Consider the following 19,139-nt stretch of genomic DNA (forward strand, 5'->3'; position numbering starts at 1 on the left):
GCACTAGTATCGTTGTCAAAAAAACTGCTAAGTGGCACTATACAGTTCCATTTTGGCTACTGTTGAAAGAGTTCAAAGAGTTAATGGCTTGGGGGAAGAAGCTGTTTAAATGTCTGCTGGATTTGGTGCGCATGGATCGGTAATATATATATATATATATATATATATATATATATATATATATATATATATATATATATATATATATATATATATATATATATATAAACGGACAGTTAGGACGGCGGAAAAAATCATTGGCACCGCCCTACCCACTCTCGAGGACTTGCACACTGCAAGAATCCAAACTAGGGCGCGGAAAATCCTACTGGACCCTCCGCACCCTGCCCACCACCTTTTCCAGCTACTCCCCTCAGGCAGGCGCTACCGATCCATGCGCACCAAATCCAGCAGACATTTAAACAGCTTTTTCCCCCAAGCCATTAACTCTTTGAACTCTTTCAACAGTAGCCAAAATGGAACTGTATAGTGCCACTTAGCAGTTTTTTTGACAACAATACTAGTGCAGCGTGTTCTACCGGAAACAAATTCCTTGTGTGTCCTACATACTTGGCAATAAAGATGATTCTGATTCTGATATATATATATATATATTGGATATGCCTTTATTAGTCTCACAGTGGAGAAATTTACATTTACTACTACATTACATTTAGTAGGTAGATAGATGGATAGATGGATATACAGTACATAGATATATGGATATAGATACGTATATGGCTGGATGATGCCGTAAAGGGACGAATGTTACAGAGTTGCTAATACTCATTGTATTTATTTATTTTTGTCATTTGTGATTTTCACTAATTGGAATCTTTCATGCTCACAGCTAAACCCAGCCGACAGAGGAGATTCTGTCTTCTTCTCTTGTCACGCCATCAACTCCTACGGAGAAGGTCGAGGACTCATCCAACTCACCGTGCAAGGTATCGTGTCTCGGAGCGAAGAAAACAGCGGTCTTGTTTGGACCCGATGTCGAATGGAGATATTTGATCTTAAAAATTGTGTTTTTACGTACACACTCAGAACCGCCAGATCCTCCAGAGCTGGAAGTAAGGGAGGTGAAGGATAGGAGTATGAATCTACGATGGATCCAAAGGTTTGATGGCAACAGCATCATCACAAGCTATGACATTGAGTATAAGAACAAATCAGGTAGGTACCCCAAATCAAAGCAAATGTCATTTTTTGATACAATAATACAATTTTTAAAAAATAATCTACATTTCTCCATTTGTCAGACTCCTGGGATCACATGTATACAACCAGAAACATCTCACCCACCAACAACCAAGCCAACATTGTCGAGCTGCACCCGGCTTGTGTGTACAGCATCCGCATGTACTCCTACAATAAGATAGGTCGAAGCCTTCCAAGCAAAGAGCTGACAATCAGTACAGAAGAAGCACGTAAGTGAACTTTCTTTAAAGTTTAAAAAGAAAACCCTCAGAATATTGACGTTCATAATGTATTCAATGTCTTGGCTTCAATAGCACCTGATGGGCCACCGATGGATGTGATCCTGCAGCCCATGACATCACAGAGCATTCGGGTCACATGGAGGGTGAATCATAGACTAAATGCATTATCTAAAATGTTGAAGCTGATGAGAGAAGTCGTCGATTCTGCCATGTGTTAAAAAAATAAAACATGTTGAGATTGTGATATTTCATTTAAATTCACATCTCCGACACACAAAATATTAATATTGTCATGCAAGGTGGGTAATGTGGAATTTTCTCAAAGGCGTGACTAAGAATCCAATTCATTGATGTCATTTCTATACCGCTCACCATTTGTCTATCTTCACGTCTGTGAAAGACTAGTTGAATGATATTTGAGGATGCTTTGATTATAAAAAGTATTATTTTGCTGCCATTGTTATTGAGCTATTTATGCAACAACACCCCACACCAAAATATCAAACATTTAAAAAAATATTTTTTTCCTGTACTGTATGCTAAGTTAAAAAAAATGATTAAAAAAGTGAGAACATTTTTTTACATCTATGAATCCATTTTAATTTTACCAACGCATCTCTTCAAAGGCACCGAAAAAGGAGCTGCAGAATGGTGTGATCCGCGGCTACCAGATTGGCTACCGAGAAAACGGCCCAGGCAGTAACGGCCAATATAGTATCGTGGAAATGAAAGCTACCGGAGACAGCGAAGTATACACCCTAGACAACCTCAAGAAGTTTGCCCAGTACGGAGTGGTAGTCCAGGCCTTCAACAGGGCTGGGACGGGGCCTTCTAGCACGGAGATCAATGCAACCACACTGGAAGATGGTGAGGAAATATGAACGGTGACAAAATGTAAGAATGGAGTAGGAAGATGTAACGCTGATGTGAATTTGTTCTCACAAGAATGCTAAAAATTGGATTTGGAGCAACCCCATTATTTCTCTTTTCTTCAATTAGCACGCTCGTTAGCTGCTGGAAGCTAAAGGAGAAACCTCCCCGTCTTATTCACCCCACCCTACTCATTTGCATTTGAACCCCTTTAGGGGCATCTCTTTTACGACTCTGATCTCTCCTCCATCACCCCCCCCCCCCCCTCCACCGACACCTCTCGTCCCTGTTTTTCTCCTCCATTTCTTGAAATGTGCGCACGGAATAAGAAGCCACTGCGAGCTCATTTGAGCTTATTTGACTGATTCATTCCTGCAGCGATTGCCTGTGGCTTTGCGGTCTTGACAAGTCCCTCAAATGTCAAGCGCTTCAGCAGACCCGCTACGTAGATTCCGTCAGGCCATTTTAACGAAGACAATCACCCGCACGCCTTATAGCAATAACCAACAAAGTCCCTTTTTTTTTCCCGGGTGTAGCACTAACACTCCTTCGCTCTTCTATGTCCACAGTTCCCAGTGAACCCCCTCAGAACATACGAGCCATCTCGGTCACGTCGGATGAGGCGGTGATCACATGGTCAGAGCCTCCACGGTTAACGCTGCACGGCGTGCTAAAAGGCTACCGGGTTGTGTTTTGGTCCCTGTTCCCCGACGGAGGTGGGTGCTGCGGGGGCCGGGCCCAATGGCCAATGCAGAGTAAATATCTAAATCATTCTAAACTTCACCCCCCACCCCCAACTTCACTGTCAATGCCATTGACGTGTTGACCTGTGTGTACCTCATCAAGCACTTCCTCTCTCTATGTCCCCTTTGAGGATGTTTGTTGTTGTGAAATGAGTTTGAGCGTCGCATGCTTTATGTGCTTGCTATCGAAGTAGCATTTAACTCATTCACTGCCAGAATATGTTGATTCCAGTGCCAGGGTTTTTGTCATTTTCACTCAAATTGCAAGACCCACAGAATATTGAGTTTTAGGGCTACATAAACATTCAATGCACCGTGAGAAACCTTAGGTGGACCACAGGTGTCAAAGTCAAGGTTCAGGGGCCAAATCCAGCCCGCCACATCATGACCACAGGTGTCAAAGTCAAGGCTCGGGGTCAAATCCAGCTATTTGTCCCACGAAAGCAAATCTAACTTGTGAAATTCCATGTTGCTTGCTAAACTCCGAACCAAAATTTCCAATTGTCCCATGTAAACCACAAAAACAGTAATTATTTTTTACTTCAAATTTGAAAGCTAGTTATTCATTATGTCGTTGTGTGCTTTGTATATAATATGTGGAGGTGATGAAACAAGGTTTCCCAAAATTCATAACGTAACTGTGCCCCGCGACAAATATGAGTTTAACACCACTGCCTTAGACTCTCTTCTTTCATCAGAAAAGAAATAGTTCATTCCAAAGTTATATGGGTCTGGAGTTCTCTGACCTTGAAATAGGGGCGGCTGTACAAAACCCCAACGCAAGAAAAAGCAAAACCCGAACAAATTCGGGAATGGCGCTCCATGTCATGCTTTTCAATTCCCGAATAAATTCGGAAATGGCACTGAATGAGTTAATCTTAGTGTGTATTTCAAAGCATGTTGCAGATGAAGTGTAAAGTCAGAAAACATCAGTGTTGTAATACCTGGCTAAAGTGTTTTTTGTATTTTTGATGTTCTTTGAGTGCAGTGAATTTATACTCATAGCAGGAGAAAATTGCCTGAATATTTACAGCAAGGTGCTTTTTGTCTCAATGAAACTCCTCACTTCAACTCATTTCAACGTAGTTGGTGGATGCCAAGATGGCACCAAAGCTTTACTTTTATTGCTTTTGGCCTGAGTAGAAAAACAATGAATGAAAAAAAAACATCCAAAAATTGGAGAATGCCATAGTGCAAATATGTGGACGCTCACTGTACTGATATTAAGAAAGCAAATATAGCCAGTGTGCATGGATGAATAAAATCCTTCAATTATTGTCAGAGTGGGGAGAGATGCAGAACATCACAACCACACGTGAGCAGGTGGAGCTGCGAGGACTGGAAAAGTTCACCAATTACAGTGTTCAGGTGCTGGCGTATACACAAGCCGGCGACGGGGTTCGCAGCAATGTGCTGTACATCCAAACTCGAGAAGATCGTGAGTACACACACATTTTACCGCCATATATTTCTGTGTTCAAAAATGTACGAAAGGAATAATACAATTGATGTCTTTGAGATTACATGAGGTGAGGGAGTCGAGAAATGGGTGTTGGGTGTATCTCCAACCTATGACCAAAGCTCATTTATGTTAGGAAGCTCCATTAGTGGTGCTAATGAGAATTAAGAGGCTTTGGGTACATGGCTCAGGGCTGGGAAAGGACTGGCGGGAGGAACCGCTGCTGGTGGTGTGTGTGTGTGGGGGGGATTCTCTCTCTCACAGCTAATAGCACACTGGAATCAACCGTCATCCCGAGCCATGCATCCGTTCCATCAGCCCCCCCCCCCCTCCTTGCCATAGGCATAAGGATTAACTCCTCTTGGATTAGAAAGAATTAATTTTGTGCTTACACCATTGGAGGCAGGATTATGGAGGGGTATGTATGGCAAACAAGTGCTGAAGATAGCAAGGAACATCATAGAGCCTATTGTGTATCTTGAGGACCCCCCCCCGTGCCTTTTAGTCTCGGTTGTCTCGCTCCTTATCAGTACAACAAACCATAATGCAGCAATCATGTAAGGTGCCTTTATTCGGTTCCTGCTTATCTTAACACGGGCCACACACGATGGACGCCGGAATATTTTTGCATGCGTGGCATCCTTGGCAGATTCTGTCTGGGCACCAGATGGGATTTACCTCCTGCCACACCAACTCTCCTACTCTCGCGTGGAGGTTCATTTATGACAACGTGCCTCCCCGTTGCCACCCATCTTCACTCCCCCGGGGGGGATCAGCAGCTATCAAATAATTCACCCTTGCCTTTACTTGTAAACGCTGCCCTGCTACATCCCCTCTGAGTACCGAGTCACAGACTGGCTGAATAGCGGGATCAGGGAGGCCTACATTTTGGGGAGGAGGGAAGAAAAAAAAAAGGAAGCGGTGATGGATTTACAGAGGCTTGGCATTACACCGCAGTGGCTCTTTCTGTAGCCCTGGGATGAGGCCCACTGTCAGGCCCACCCAATATTTATGCCAGGAATTGAATAGCTTTAACACTGTGAACCCTTCACTCTATAGTTTAGGCGACAAAAGCCACACTCACACGCTGTCCAGCTATTGTGTGTTTACTGTAAAGTGCGCATGCATTTTAAACTCCTTCAGTCCTCGGCTTGATTACCAGCAATCGAGCGTATTAAGCCACATCCAGTGTCAAGCTAAAATGGCTGACGGAGGATCAGACATCTTCTAATCTGTTTGTGGGTTTGCGAGTTAGGAGAATGCTGGTGTCAGAACTGCTGACCAAATGTCTCAATGAACATATGCCACGCCTGGCCATGTAAAGGCACTTCTTGCCAGTCCTTCCGCAGCAGCTTAGTGAGGGATAAGACTTAAAAAGCTGCAAACAAGCCTGATCACTTTAATAGACACCAGATACTCAGCATGGAAAAGCATAGTGTGCTAAAACACACACGGGTGATCATAAATATGCAGTACACGCATGCCCTGCTAATCTGCCTCCATGTTTTCCGTAGTTCCCGGCCCACCGGCTGGCATCAAGGCAGTTCCTTCGTCTCTTAGTAGCGTGGTCGTGTCATGGTTGCCTCCCAACAAACCAAACGGTGTTATCCGAAAGTACACCATTTACTGTTCCAGCCCGGGGTCCGGACAGCCGGTAAGCGACTCAAAAAACAACAACATAAAAACATGCTTTTGGGGGGTGCGTTCATCTCAGTGAAAATGAGAATTTGCCAAGCTTGATACGAATCTAATCACCGATTCAAATTGTGTTAAGGGAACCAGCAGAAATACGTGTGTGTTTGCACGCGTGTCTTTTTTGTCACTCTTTCGGCATGTTTGCCCCATCGCCTCATTTCCTGCCTTCCCAGATGAACAGATGAGGTTGTCTTGGCAACGTGATGAGACGTAGATATGCAAATGAGGCAGAGAACAAGCTCACACATGCACACTGCCGCATCAGAGAGGCACACAGACATCACATTTCAGCCATTTGCTATTTTTACACCCGCGTGTGGCATTTCACTTTTGGTGTGCGCGCAACGCATATCACTTGGTGAATGCTGATGTCTCCCACTTTTGTTGTTGTTCAAAAATGCTTCTCAATTTCTGGTGCACAAGCGCAATGTAAATGAGAACGATCTGGGAGACGGGAGGGGAGGGCGACTGAAAGAAAGACACCATTAGAGGTAGGCAGAGACTGAGGGGGAAATGGGGTAGCGGCAGGGCTGAGGGGAGAGTAACAGAGGGGGTAGAGTGACAGACGGGCAGGGAAGGGGATGGGGGGAGAAAGAGGAGGGTATCAGTCACATCGAGATGAGAGTGCTTTTGTCCGTCTTTTCATTATCTCCCTGTATCACTCCCTGGATCACCACAACACTGCCGCTATTCTGGTGGAATGTTCGCACCCCCCTTTATACTCACGCGCAAAAAACGCACACGTGTCCTCCCTCCGCGCGTCCTTCCATCCTCTCGCTGAGTTAGAAAGAGAGGGAAAGCAAATTCTGAAGGAGACAAAAGACAAGCAGTGAAGAGACGAGCAGATTAGAAAGACACAACGGGAGATTGACTTGAGAGAATGCAGCGTTTTGTGCGCATCGCCATACGTGCGTTTGCGTGCCTCCGGGCAAAAGTGTGAAAATCATTCCCCGTGTGTTTCTGCTGGGAAAAATTAAGACACATGAATACATTTGGTTGTGGAACAAGGTATGAAAATGCACTATTTTTTATTTTTTTTGCAATTCAGCCCAAACAGTCAAACATTTGATTAGTTCAAATTAAATTGTGTCCTTCAATCAAAAATCCAAAATACAATTTATGTGTACATTGTAGAATCCTTATCCTTTGAACCAAATATTATATAGACGGGCAAAGTCTAATATCATAAATCCTTTCGTCAATCATTTTCATATTCGATTGACATTGATTGTATGATTCTTGGGTGTATGTTGTACTTGGATTATTTCTCAACACACAATTCACAGGTCAATAAATAACTGCCAAGTTGTTGTTGTTTTTAATTCAAATGAATACTAAATAGGTGTATAGAACAAACATACCAGAAAAAAACCCAGTGTATGTATTTTCTGTACTTTTGCAGACCAAAACGAATGCAATGCATAATAGTGAATCGCTTTTCAGAGATTAATCAATAAATCTAATTTGTAACTTGATCATGGTCATTTTGGACAATATGCCATGTCATGTATTTAGAATCTGTCTACCAAAGACATGAAATATGGATAATTGTTAGTTAACAGATGCTAAGAATAACCAGACAATTCTACATTGTTGAATAAGCAAAGGACTTCAGCCCTTTATCTCAAAGAGGAAAAGTTTTTCATGAAAAATAAATATTAACTCATTCACTGCCAGACGTGCAAAAATGTGTCCACTCCAGTTCCAGGGTTTTTATCATTGTCACTCAAATTCCAGGACCCACAGAATATTGAGTTTTAGGACTACATAAACATCCAATACAGCATTGGAAACCTTAGACTCTCTTCTTTCATCAGAAAAAGAGTTAATTTCTAAATTACAGTAAAGTCTCGTTATATCGATATTCAAGGGAGTCCGAAAAAATATCGATATAACCGGGACTATAATAATAATAATAATAATACATTTAATTTACAAGCGCCTTTCTGAACACTCAAGGACACTTTACAACAAAGACAACACACAAAACAGTAAAATCATGCATAAAGCAATAAATAATAAAACAGCATAATAAATTAGACCATGTAAGCAAGTTTAAAGAGGTGGGTTTTCAGGTGAGATTTGAAAGTAGGAAGGGAGTCAATGTTGCGGATGTTGGGTGGAAGTGAGTTCCAGAGTTTAGGAGTGGAGCGGCTGAAAGCTCTGCACCCCATCGTTGTGAGACGGGCAGAGGGCGTGTAGAGGTGGAGGGAGGAAGAGGATCTGAGGGCCCGAGTAGGAACGGAGATTTGAATTAGGTCAGACAGATAGGGGGGGGCAAGGTTATGGATGGCTTTAAATGTAAACAGAAGTATCTTGAATTCAATACGGAGTTTAACAGGGAGCCAGTGGAGGTGTTGGAGGACAGGAGTGATGTGGTGAAATGAGGGGGTTTTTGTGATGATCCTGGCTGAGGAATTTTGGACTAGTTGGAGTTTATGGAGACATTTTTGATTGACCCCGAAAAGAAGTGAATTACAATAATCGATACGGGAGGTGACGAGACTGTCGATATATCCGACCCTGTTTCCATGTAATTTTCTCCGTGCGTGCATAAAAATAGTATCGATATAACCGGGACTATCGATATATCCGATATCGATATAACGAGACTTTACTGTAATTGGGTCTGGTGTTATATGAGCTTCAAATGAGGGTAGCTGTCCCAAATACAATGCAATACATACATATTGGTTTATATAGCGCTTTAACAACAGCTGAAGTTGGAACATAGCGCTAACATGGAAAAAGGGAAATGCTGCCACCTTGTGGAAAAGAAAAAATATTGCCGGAGGACATGGCCAGCGCTTTATCGGCAACCAAGCATGAAAAAAACTAAACCTGACCAAATTCGGGAATGGCGCTCGATCTATGTCATATTGTCAATTCCGAAATACACTTGTGAATGAATGGCAATGGCAGAGAATGAGTTAAATGGAAATATAGTTTCACTCTCTTTCAATCATTTCCGGAAAAAAAACCGAAACTGAATTGGATATGGTCAGTTTCCCTCAGCTCGTTTCTCCTCTAAAACTGAAAAACGTCACAACGGAGTCGAGCTGGGCCTTCTGAGGACAGCGGCTTATTGAATAGTGAGACACCTGTTATGTTGCTACTCTAATCAGACCATCATAGGGAGGGGAGGGGCGGATTTATTTTGTCATAAAGATTTTACTCCACTAGCAATGTGAGAACACCACGAATGAACATGTGATTGGCAGAAGCTAAATCAAGTCAAGTTTGCCATCCGTTATCCTCTAACGCAAGACCCCGTCCGTCCGTCTCAGGCACCCAGTGAGTACGAGGCCAACCCGGAAATGCTCTTCTACCACATCACCCACCTCAGCCGAGGCAAACAGTACCACATCTGGGCCGCTGCCGTGACGACTGCTGGCCGGGGCAACATGAGCTCAAAGGTCATCGTGGAGCCTGCCGGAAAAGGTGGGTCATGACGGCCGGCCTCGTAAAGGTTATGAGGTGGAGCCGCCCTAACGATGGCTATTAAATAGCGAGATGATCTCCCGATCACACATCACTTTCATCACTCGCCCTCCTCCTGGCTCTGTAGACACGCTCTGCTATTGATTGACAGCCGTAGTATTGATTGGGTGCCGGCTCTGTTGCGAAAAATGTTGTTGTTAATTATGTGGTGATGAACAGGGCCGATCTAGTCCAAAGTAAAATGACCCATGGGGAGAGAGGTAGCGGGTGGGAATCAATAGAGGGGAGGATCTATGGCTTCAAGATAGACTACGAGGTCAGCTGAGGAGGCTTGGCCGATGAATAAAGGCCTTCCCCTCAGACAAACTGGCCCACTTGTACAGCAAACAAAAGATGCAGGGTGGGGGTGAAGTATCTGTCAAACACTTTGTGGGACGTCTTTGTGTCTTGCTTTGCAGTCCCGGCCAAAATTTTGTCCTTTGGGGGAACAGTGACCACGCCCTGGATGAAGGAGGTTCGTCTGCCCTGCAAGTCTGTGGGGGAGCCTGCGCCAACCATCAAATGGACCAAAGACAGGTCCGTTGAGCATATGTTGCCTATGTCCAACTTAAAAAAATAACAAAAAGAGACCACAGACGAGCATGACGGTGCCCCTAAATAGGATTTTACACTTTGTCATCATGCCATAATTGTTGAAATCGGATAAGATTTTGAAACTCCTTTCAACGCCACCATGACGTCTCTGATCCACTGATGAAAAGGAGGGTTTCACCCTCTCCTCTTTCATCTAGAACTGCTTCATCTAATGAAGTGTTTGTCTTGTACTCAAACAAAAAAAAGTTAATATTGGACAACGGTACATGTTTTTATGTTCCTGTTGTGTTTATTATTTTGCTTTGTGTTGACTATTATGTGAAGCGCTTTGTTACAGCTGCAGCTGTTGTGAAAGCGCTATATGAAATTTAAATTAGGATGTACAGGTGACATCCGACTTACGACCGGGTTCCGTTCCGACAAAACGGTCGTAAGTCAAACGGTCATAAGTCGAAATCCATTCAAAATGGCCGACGCGAGGTTTATATGACAGGATAGTATACGTTGTCAATCTGTTGTTTTTAAGCAATGTTTTCAATTGAATACCATTATCTACCAAACTGTATACAGTTAATTTGTACATTTTATAACTTGTCATGTCATTTTTATCATTTTATATCATGTCATTTTTATCATTTTATATTTCGTATTATCAATTTTTATGACTATATACCTGTTATATATACCAAACTTTTTACTGTACAGTTTAGTTGTACATTTTATACCTTTTAGTATCGTTTTCATCATTTTATATTTCATATCGATTTTTATTACTGTATACCTGTAATGTTTGCCAAACTTTACTGTACAGTTTATTGATACATTGAATTCTTACCTTTTAGTTTCGCCGCGCACGCAGTAGATTGCTGTGCGAGCGTGAAATGCTGGCTGGCCAAAATTGTAGTACACGTCGCCGGCTGCTAGCGCATTGCAGTGCCAGGCGTAGAATTAAAAAAAAGGGGGGAACTGGTGGTCGTAAGTATGGGAGGTCGTAAGTTGCGCTGGTCGTAAGTCGGATGTTACCTGTATTGTATTGTATAAAACACAAAATTCTGTATCATGTCGTCGGATTAATGGCGGGATACAACAAGTGCTTGACAGAATTCCTTTCTAAGCATTGACGGCGAGGTTGTTAACACCTGTAATGTCCATGTCATTCGTCAGCGACGACTCAGCCATTCCAGTGACAGCTGACAGTCAGCGGCTGATTTTATCCAATGGCACACTGGTGCTGCGTTTAGTCAAAGCAGAAGATTCGGGCTACTACACATGCACGGCCACCAACACCCTTGGCTTTGACACCATCATTGTCAATCTCATAGTGCAAGGTAAGGAAAAGACAATATTTATCCTTCATGCATTCTGCTCACTTGTCAAGTCACTGGCTGTGTGATTCCGCCTAGTTCCTCCAGACCAGCCCCGCCTGACTGTCTCTACCACTTCCACTTCTTCCATCACCCTGGCTTGGATCCCAGGGGATAACGGTGGAAGTTCCATCAGAGGTATGCCGCCTACATCCGTGAAACACCTCTGTCACAGAATGTGCAAAATACATGGTCCGGGACACATTATTTACGCTGTTGCTCAGCGTTATTTTATTATATAAGCAGATTCTGAATACTATGAGTGGAAAGTACAGTAAGGAATATACATAAGGATTTCTGTGAAACGGAAATTTCTTAACCAGGAGAAAAATCATATGTATGAATTTTTTTTACCACTAAATGATAGCAGTGATCGATTCCCTACAACGGAAATTCCGATATCCAGAACACTGAATTACAATCCATGCAAAATTGTGTGATTTCATGCTCGATATATGGGGAAAAAAACTTTCCGCCATTTTTCTTGTGGTTACCTGCGCAGAGGATGATGGGAAATCCCCAGGTTATACGCATTAGTTTGCTTTCAAAATTGCACGTTGTTTAGTGTAGTGCAGCAGTTGTATTAGGTAGTTCTCGTCAGTAGTAAGCACTGTAACCATGGCATCCAAATGTAAGAAAGTCATGAGCGTAGAAGAGAGAGTGAAGTGTATTAAACTGAGTAAAGAAGTATATAAAGTCATACAAATTCAAGAAATACTCGGAATAGGCAAAACTCAAGTGTACAACATGGTAAAAACGAAGACAATATTACGCAACAGTACAATGTGGGCGAGTTGATAAGTTACTGGTGCCTCGAAAGACAAAATATACGGAAGTGAATGACATCATGATGACATGATGCCACCGTCCAGCAAAGAAGCTATGGCAATGCTTTCAAAACTACTCTTGTTTGCACAAGAGTTCACCCGATGTTACTGATCGGCGGGACAGTTACTCGGAACTGGCAACAAAGTTTTACGACAACCAAGCAAACCTCTTGATTAAGACAAAGAACCCAAGTAACAAAACAAAGTTTGACTCAGATTTTACAAAGAATTAAACTGCTTACATAATGTGTTCTATTTTTTTCAAAATGTACTGTATTGCTATGATTATGCACAATATATTTCGCTATCTCATAACTTGTTTTGTTAAATATGTTGATAACATATACAGTATATGTTTATACAGCACACGCTGAACACCTAACATTTATTTATACGTTCATACAGCACAGGCACGATCATAAATTCCCAAATTAAGGAAATTCTATGATAATGAACATTTTCGTCCTGCAAACGCGATTCCTTATGAAATATTTAGTGTGATAGAAATGTATGTGACGTCTGCCTCCTGGTGGTGAATATATGTTACTGCAGTTTTTCAAGCGCCATTCGTACGCTTTAAACTGAAAGCCTTGGTATAACTTTGTAGGCTTCTTGCTTCAGTATTCAGTGGACAACACCGAGGAGTGGAGGGAGGTTTTCATCAGTTCCAGCGAACGTTCCTTTAGGTTGGACAATCTGCGCTGTGGAACGTGGTACAAGGTCAAGCTGGCAGCACAGAACAGCGTGGGCCCCGGCCGCATCAGTGAGATTATTGAAGCCAAAACGCACGGCAGAGGTGACGACCGGATACTTGAAATGGATACTTTTATGTTATTCGACAGTTCTGTGTATCCTGCTCATCTCCATGGCCGCTCTCGTTCTCCAACAGAGCCCGTATTCAACAAAGACCAGCCGCTGCTCACCCACATCAACTCCACCCATGCAGGGTTCAACCTGCAAGGTTGGACCAGCGGCGGTTGCCCCATCACTGATATGATGCTGGACTTCAGGCCCAAAGGCACCTGGGCCTGGCAAAGCCTCAAAGCAAATTCCACCACTCAGCTCTTCCTCGGTGAGCTGCGGGAGGCAACCTGGTATGAGCTCAAAATGAAGGCCTGCAACAGTGCCGGCTGTGGTAACCAGAGCTCGCAGTTTGCCACCACCGATTACGATGGAAGTAAGTATCTCAACGTTATTTCTTGATTCATTATATATAATGTAAATCGTTGCTAAATATCGGTTTCCCACCGCAGGTACAATTCCTCCCATTAAATCCGCCCGTGGGGAAGGTGACGATGTGAAAAAGTTGTTTTCCATCGGCTCTCCTGTCATTCTGGTCACCATTGGGGTTGCTCTGCTCTTCATTATCCGCAAGAAGCGTAAAGAGAAGAGACTGAAACGACTTCGAGGTAAGTCAAAATAAAAATAAGCCCTTAAAATTGAATTTGTGACGAACACTGAACCTGACATTATTTTTTTCTGATTTATAGATGCGAAAAGCCTCGCTGAAATGCTCATCAGGTGAGTTATAGCTTTTATTTTATGATGGACGCTATTTTTTCAGCTTCATGAAAATAATATCAGACATTCTTGTGTGCAGTAAAAACAATCGCAGTATTGACACTCCGGTGAAGGGTCCTCCGCAGGGGCCGCGTCTCCACATTGACATACCCCGCGTTCAGCTCCTCATTGAGGACAAGGAAGGCATCAAACAAATAGGTGAGCATGTGACAAATATCAACGTGTCCAGTTTTTATACTGCATATCATTTCTTCCAAAGTTATCACACAGCTGAGTAAGGCGTGATGGGTCTTAGAAAAACATGCAGAGTACCGTATTTTCTGGTGTATAAGGCGCACTTAAAAGCCTTCACTTTTTTCCAAAGATGACCCAGCGCCTTATACGTTGGTGCACCTCACGTTAAGTAATATCTCACAACTACTGTCAGCAGCCACCGATTCCATTTCCCCCTGTAGAAGAAGTAGTGCATAACCTCAGCCTCTATTGTAGCTCCTCATAATGTGGTGTGCCTTATATTTGGAAAACTTTTATCGATTTCTATATTATATTTGGAATACCTTTTTCATTCATTGAATTAATTGATAAGTCTTATAGTCCGGTATGCCTTATATATTTAAGAAGTTTGAAAATATATTATTTGTTGGGGGTGCACCTTTTACTCCGGTATGCCCCCCCCTACTGGTCCCATGTCTAACCATCACATTTTGTCATGATCTGTCTCTAACAGGAGAAGACAAAGCTGCGGTGCCAGTGACAGATACCGAGTTCAACCAATCAGTCAACCCGCAAAACTTCTGCACAGGCGTGTCTCTTCACCATCAAGCCCTCATCCAAAATTCTGGACCTCTGATAGACATGTCCGACATTCGTCCTGGCACGAGTGAGTGGCATGAGTCTTGACGCCAGTGGAAGAACATTCAATTGTTCTGCATGTCACGAAATGCCAGATTTCCATGCACAGCACAAAATGCAGTCAAAACGTACACATGAGTAGTTTACTTATTTATTTATACATACATTCATTATCCGCACAAAAAGACAAACAACCATTCACTCTCACACTCACACCAAGGGACAATTTGGAGCGTTCAATCAGCCTTTTTTGGAATGTGGGAGCAAACCGGAGGACCTGGAGAAAACCCACATGGGCCAGGGGAGAACATACGAGCTCCACACAGGGAGGCCGCAGTGAGAATCGAACTCACGACCTCTGGACTGTGTAGCCGGCGTGCTAACTACTCGACCACCATTTATTTATTTGTTTATTTAGGGGGGTGGAATTGAGGTTTGCATTTCCATAGACAGCAGAGTTTAAAAAATGGCCGTTTGCACCGTTGTGGGGCTGAACATGGTCAATTAAAGCGCCGAAGCAGAGGCTCGCAATCAATGTAGCGAAAGTATAAAGGGCTTGTCGGAATCTGTGCAGAAGAATGACGCACACAAATCTACTTCATGTCACCAAATTGTCCGCTGGGCAACAGTTTTTACGCCTCGTGCAAGCGCGGCTGTCTCCGAATATAGGAACCGATATGTCACTGGCGTAATTTGGACCAATTTTTGACTCAGGACGCCACACCCCTTGATGCAGCGCATCGCTTGACAATTAACACTCTAATCACCTGGACAATGTTTCAGACCCCGTTTCCCGAAAGAGCATCAAATCAGCCCACAGTTCCAGAAACCGGTACTCCAGTCAGTGGACGCTCAGCCGACCCAGTCAAAGCCAGTCCACGGCCTCTGCGCGAACTCTGACCTCAGACTGGCGGACCATGGGTTCTCATGGCATCACCGCCACCGAGAGCGACAGCTACAGTGCCAGCCTCTCCCAAGACACAGGTAAGACACATCTGGGATCACTCTTTACACCAATATTGTCCACGTTAACATGACATTGGTCCATCTATTCACAGATAAGGGTCGTAACAGCATGGTGTCTACGGAGAGCGCCTCGTCAACCTACGAGGAGCTGGCCAGGGCGTACGAGCACGCCAAACTGGAGGAGCACCTGCAACACGCCAAATTCACCATCACCGAGTGCTTCATCTCCGACAGCTCCTCTGACCAAATGACCACGGGCACCAACGACCCGGCGGACAGCATGACCTCCTTGAGTACGCCGTCCGAGCCGGGCATCTGCCGCTTCACCGCCTCGCCTCCAAAGCCGCAGGACTACGATCGTGGTAAAAATGTGGCTGTGCCCATTCCTCATCGCGCAAACAAAAGTAAGTGACCCCCTCCGCCTCCATTCTAAAATGTTAACAGCGCTGGTGCAAAGGAACTATGTTGAAGTCAGTTGAGGAGCTTCATGTAGTGCTTTGCCGCCATTTTCTGCAAGAGTTCACAAATGTAATAGCTTCTCACCTCAACGGCTTTTCTCAGGTGAATTCTGCAACCTCCCCCTTTACATGAAGACGGATCCCTTCTTCCGCAAGCAAGGGGAACTGCACGATCCTTGCCCGGCCGTGCCCCCGCGGGAGGCGTCCATCCGCAGCCTGACGCAGCGTGCGTATCACACGCAGGGCCGCCACAAGACTCTAGACTCTGCCAAGCAGCAGGCGCTGACGCTGGGCCACTCTGGACTGGGCAGTTTGGGTGCCGGCTCGGGCACGGCCACCCTCCCCCAGAGGACTCTGACCGTGCCAGGTTCCAACGTGGCGGCCACGTCCTCCACGTCCAGCACGAGCAGTAACCCCACCAACAGCGGCAACAAGATGGGCGGCTCCAGAGACTCGCTGCTGGAGAGCAGCTCCTCGGCATTGGGTCGGTTGCAGAAACAGAGCGCCGGGGCTTACTCCAAGTCCTACACGCTGGTCTAGTCCATTCGGTGCCACCCCGCCCAGCGGCCTGGGCCTGTAAGGGCATGCCACCGCATTTTGTACCCAACTAAAGGTGAGCTGCCCACTGCCCGCTGCCCTCTCCATAGGTGTCCTCCTATGCAGAGACTCCTAAACTAACTTTGCTTTTTAATCTCCACGAGGGACTCTCGAAAAGAACTACTAACGCCCAACTAACAGTTATATGGCCGGCTGATGCTGATTTCCGGAGTAGTGCAGCCAAATATTAATTATCTGTGTGGGGCAAAAAAGCTTTGAGTCCATGACGGCCAGGATCATGTCTTATACGTATGTACACACACACACATACACACACACTTTCATAGTTTTACTGACCATTTAAGGACTTCCACTTCAGTTTCTTCTTCTTCTTCTTCTTCTTCTTCTTCTTCCCTTTCCCCTTTGTCTGTCTCTCTAATAACTATTGGCAACTGTCCTCTAACAAATGATGTTAAGATTCACTTCTAGAAGTCTCGATGGGTGTCGTGCCCTGTGACTCCTGTAGTGAAGTCAGGGCAACTTAAATGAACCACCTGCAATTACCCCACATTGCAAATAGAGAATGTTTGCTATTTAAAAAAAAAAAAAGATTTAACATATATATATTTCTATAAAGTTATATCAACGTCTAAATCGAAATGAAATAAATGCTATGTGCTACGGCGGTGTAGTAATATTTATCAGGTATTTACAATACCAGTCAAATTTAAGAAGAATGAGACAATCGCTCAATCATAAAAAAAAGTAATCATAATAATAAAGGTTTGACTACAGAAAGAATTAAAGTTAAGTATGGATGTTCTGAATAAATATGAAAGTGTCAATATGTGAAAATGGGAAAAGGCAAGATGGACTCATTATTTAATTTTATTATTATTATTATTATTATTATTATTATTATTATTATTATTATTATTATTTTGGGTGACTGGATGATTTGCAGTCTTGTTAGAGTCAGCCTTTTGCATTTTGGGCATTTCATGAATAAAATCACTCCCAAACTTCAGTCCGGTCTCTACCACTAGCAGATGCTACTGCTATCATCATGACAACCAAGCGCCCACTAAGCCCAGTTCGAGGAATCCCAGTAGCGATGTGAGCGTTTCAAGATTTCTAATGGCTCGGTTTTAAGTTGAGCGCAAGTTAGCAAATGGTTACCCGATGAATATCTTCCTTCATGTCCTGTCTGAAGTACTGTAAATGTCCCTCAATATGTACATTCACCACAAGAATCTACTGAAATGCTTCTCTGAAGCATCTCTGTGATAGATTTTGTGCTTTATATTTATCTTGTACGTTTGTTTAAGGTGGGGGGGGGGGGTGTTCTGTCGGTCGTCCATTTTCATCAGAGTTATTTGGGCTTTAATGAAAATGTAGTTTCTAGACTAAAATCAAGTATGTGGCATGTCAGCCAAAGCAAATCAGGGACTCGTAGTAGCTCTTTATGTCACACAAACTGCTATTATGTACATAAATACCAGAGTGAGGTGAATGTCAAAATGATACTTCCGGGTTCCTCTCACTTTCTCCCTCACTGCGCAGATGAAAGAACAGTGAAAATATCCCGACCCCACAACCATGTTAGATGCAGCATCTGCTACTTTTGTCTGTGTTGTTTATAGGTAAAGTCATGTATATAAAACACAGTTTTGTATGAAGAGCTATTTTCATCAGAATGGTTAAAGGGGGATGCGTCATGGTTGAATCCCCCCACTTTCAAGAACTGAAAAAGAAAAAATAGTCAAAAATACATCTGAATGGGTAAAACACTTTCCCTTCTTTGTTTTTGATACTAATTTGTCGTATTTTTTTTAAAGGTCTTTGTTGTTGATGTCATTTATTTTCATTTTTTAAAGCATACTTTTTTATTTTGTTGATCCTCTAAAAACTCATTGCATGCTAGCTAGAAGGGAAACATTTGAAAGAAAATATGTATGGAAATTAAAAATGCCTGGAGGAAAAAAAACAAAAAAAAACACGTTGAGGGTATCCCAAACATTGGTTGGAGTTGCTTGTTACGGCAATTGCTTGTGTTCAAAAGTACATTTTCTATGAAAAGAAAGCAAAAACTAAAAAGATCATTCTAACACCTTGTGCAATAAAGCTATCTTTCATACGTTATGGTTTCTGGATGGTTTACATATTACCTTTCGATATTCTGAAATGTTTTCAAAATGTGTACCTGGATAAGCATTTCACTTACAGTAAAGTCTCGTTATATCGATATTCAAGGGAGTCCGAAAAAATATCGATATAACCGGGACTTATCGATATATCCGACCCTGTTTGCATGTAATTTTCTCCGTGCGTGCATAGAAATAGTATCGATATAACCGGGACTATCGATAT

The 19,139-nt window shown here is 43.2% G+C and overlaps 1 protein-coding gene across 2 annotated transcripts in view; it reads left to right on the forward strand.

Annotated features, from left to right (window-relative positions):
• LOC148886349 (cell adhesion molecule DSCAML1-like) overlaps positions 1-19,121 on the forward strand; it is a 60,469-nt gene extending 41,348 nt beyond the window's left edge. The window contains exons 13-33 of one of the 2 annotated variants that reach the window (XM_089016982.1): positions 851-947; positions 1,048-1,176; positions 1,263-1,430; positions 1,515-1,585; positions 2,069-2,309; positions 2,882-3,067; positions 4,338-4,493; positions 6,029-6,168; positions 9,497-9,650; positions 10,109-10,226; positions 11,409-11,572; positions 11,648-11,746; positions 13,043-13,231; positions 13,325-13,612; positions 13,689-13,844; positions 13,926-13,956; positions 14,036-14,154; positions 14,684-14,836; positions 15,592-15,792; positions 15,867-16,178; positions 16,336-19,120. In XM_089016982.1, the coding sequence (XP_088873108.1) occupies positions 851-947; positions 1,048-1,176; positions 1,263-1,430; positions 1,515-1,585; positions 2,069-2,309; positions 2,882-3,067; positions 4,338-4,493; positions 6,029-6,168; positions 9,497-9,650; positions 10,109-10,226; positions 11,409-11,572; positions 11,648-11,746; positions 13,043-13,231; positions 13,325-13,612; positions 13,689-13,844; positions 13,926-13,956; positions 14,036-14,154; positions 14,684-14,836; positions 15,592-15,792; positions 15,867-16,178; positions 16,336-16,772 (3,609 nt within the window). In that variant the 3' untranslated portion in view covers positions 16,773-19,120. Of the gene's footprint in view, positions 1-850; positions 948-1,047; positions 1,177-1,262; positions 1,431-1,514; positions 1,586-2,068; positions 2,310-2,881; positions 3,068-4,337; positions 4,494-6,028; positions 6,169-9,496; positions 9,651-10,108; positions 10,227-11,408; positions 11,573-11,647; positions 11,747-13,042; positions 13,232-13,324; positions 13,613-13,688; positions 13,845-13,925; positions 13,957-14,035; positions 14,155-14,683; positions 14,837-15,591; positions 15,793-15,866; positions 16,179-16,335 lie in introns of both variants that reach the window. The other variant, XM_089016981.1, reaches the window with a different exon arrangement.
• Positions 19,122-19,139: the final 18 nt, after the last annotated feature.

This window comes from Hippocampus bargibanti, linkage group LG16, assembly GCF_051943395.1.
Source record: "Hippocampus bargibanti isolate YZ-2025 linkage group LG16, ASM5194339v1, whole genome shotgun sequence".
Taxonomy (NCBI): Eukaryota; Metazoa; Chordata; class Actinopteri; order Syngnathiformes; family Syngnathidae; genus Hippocampus; species Hippocampus bargibanti.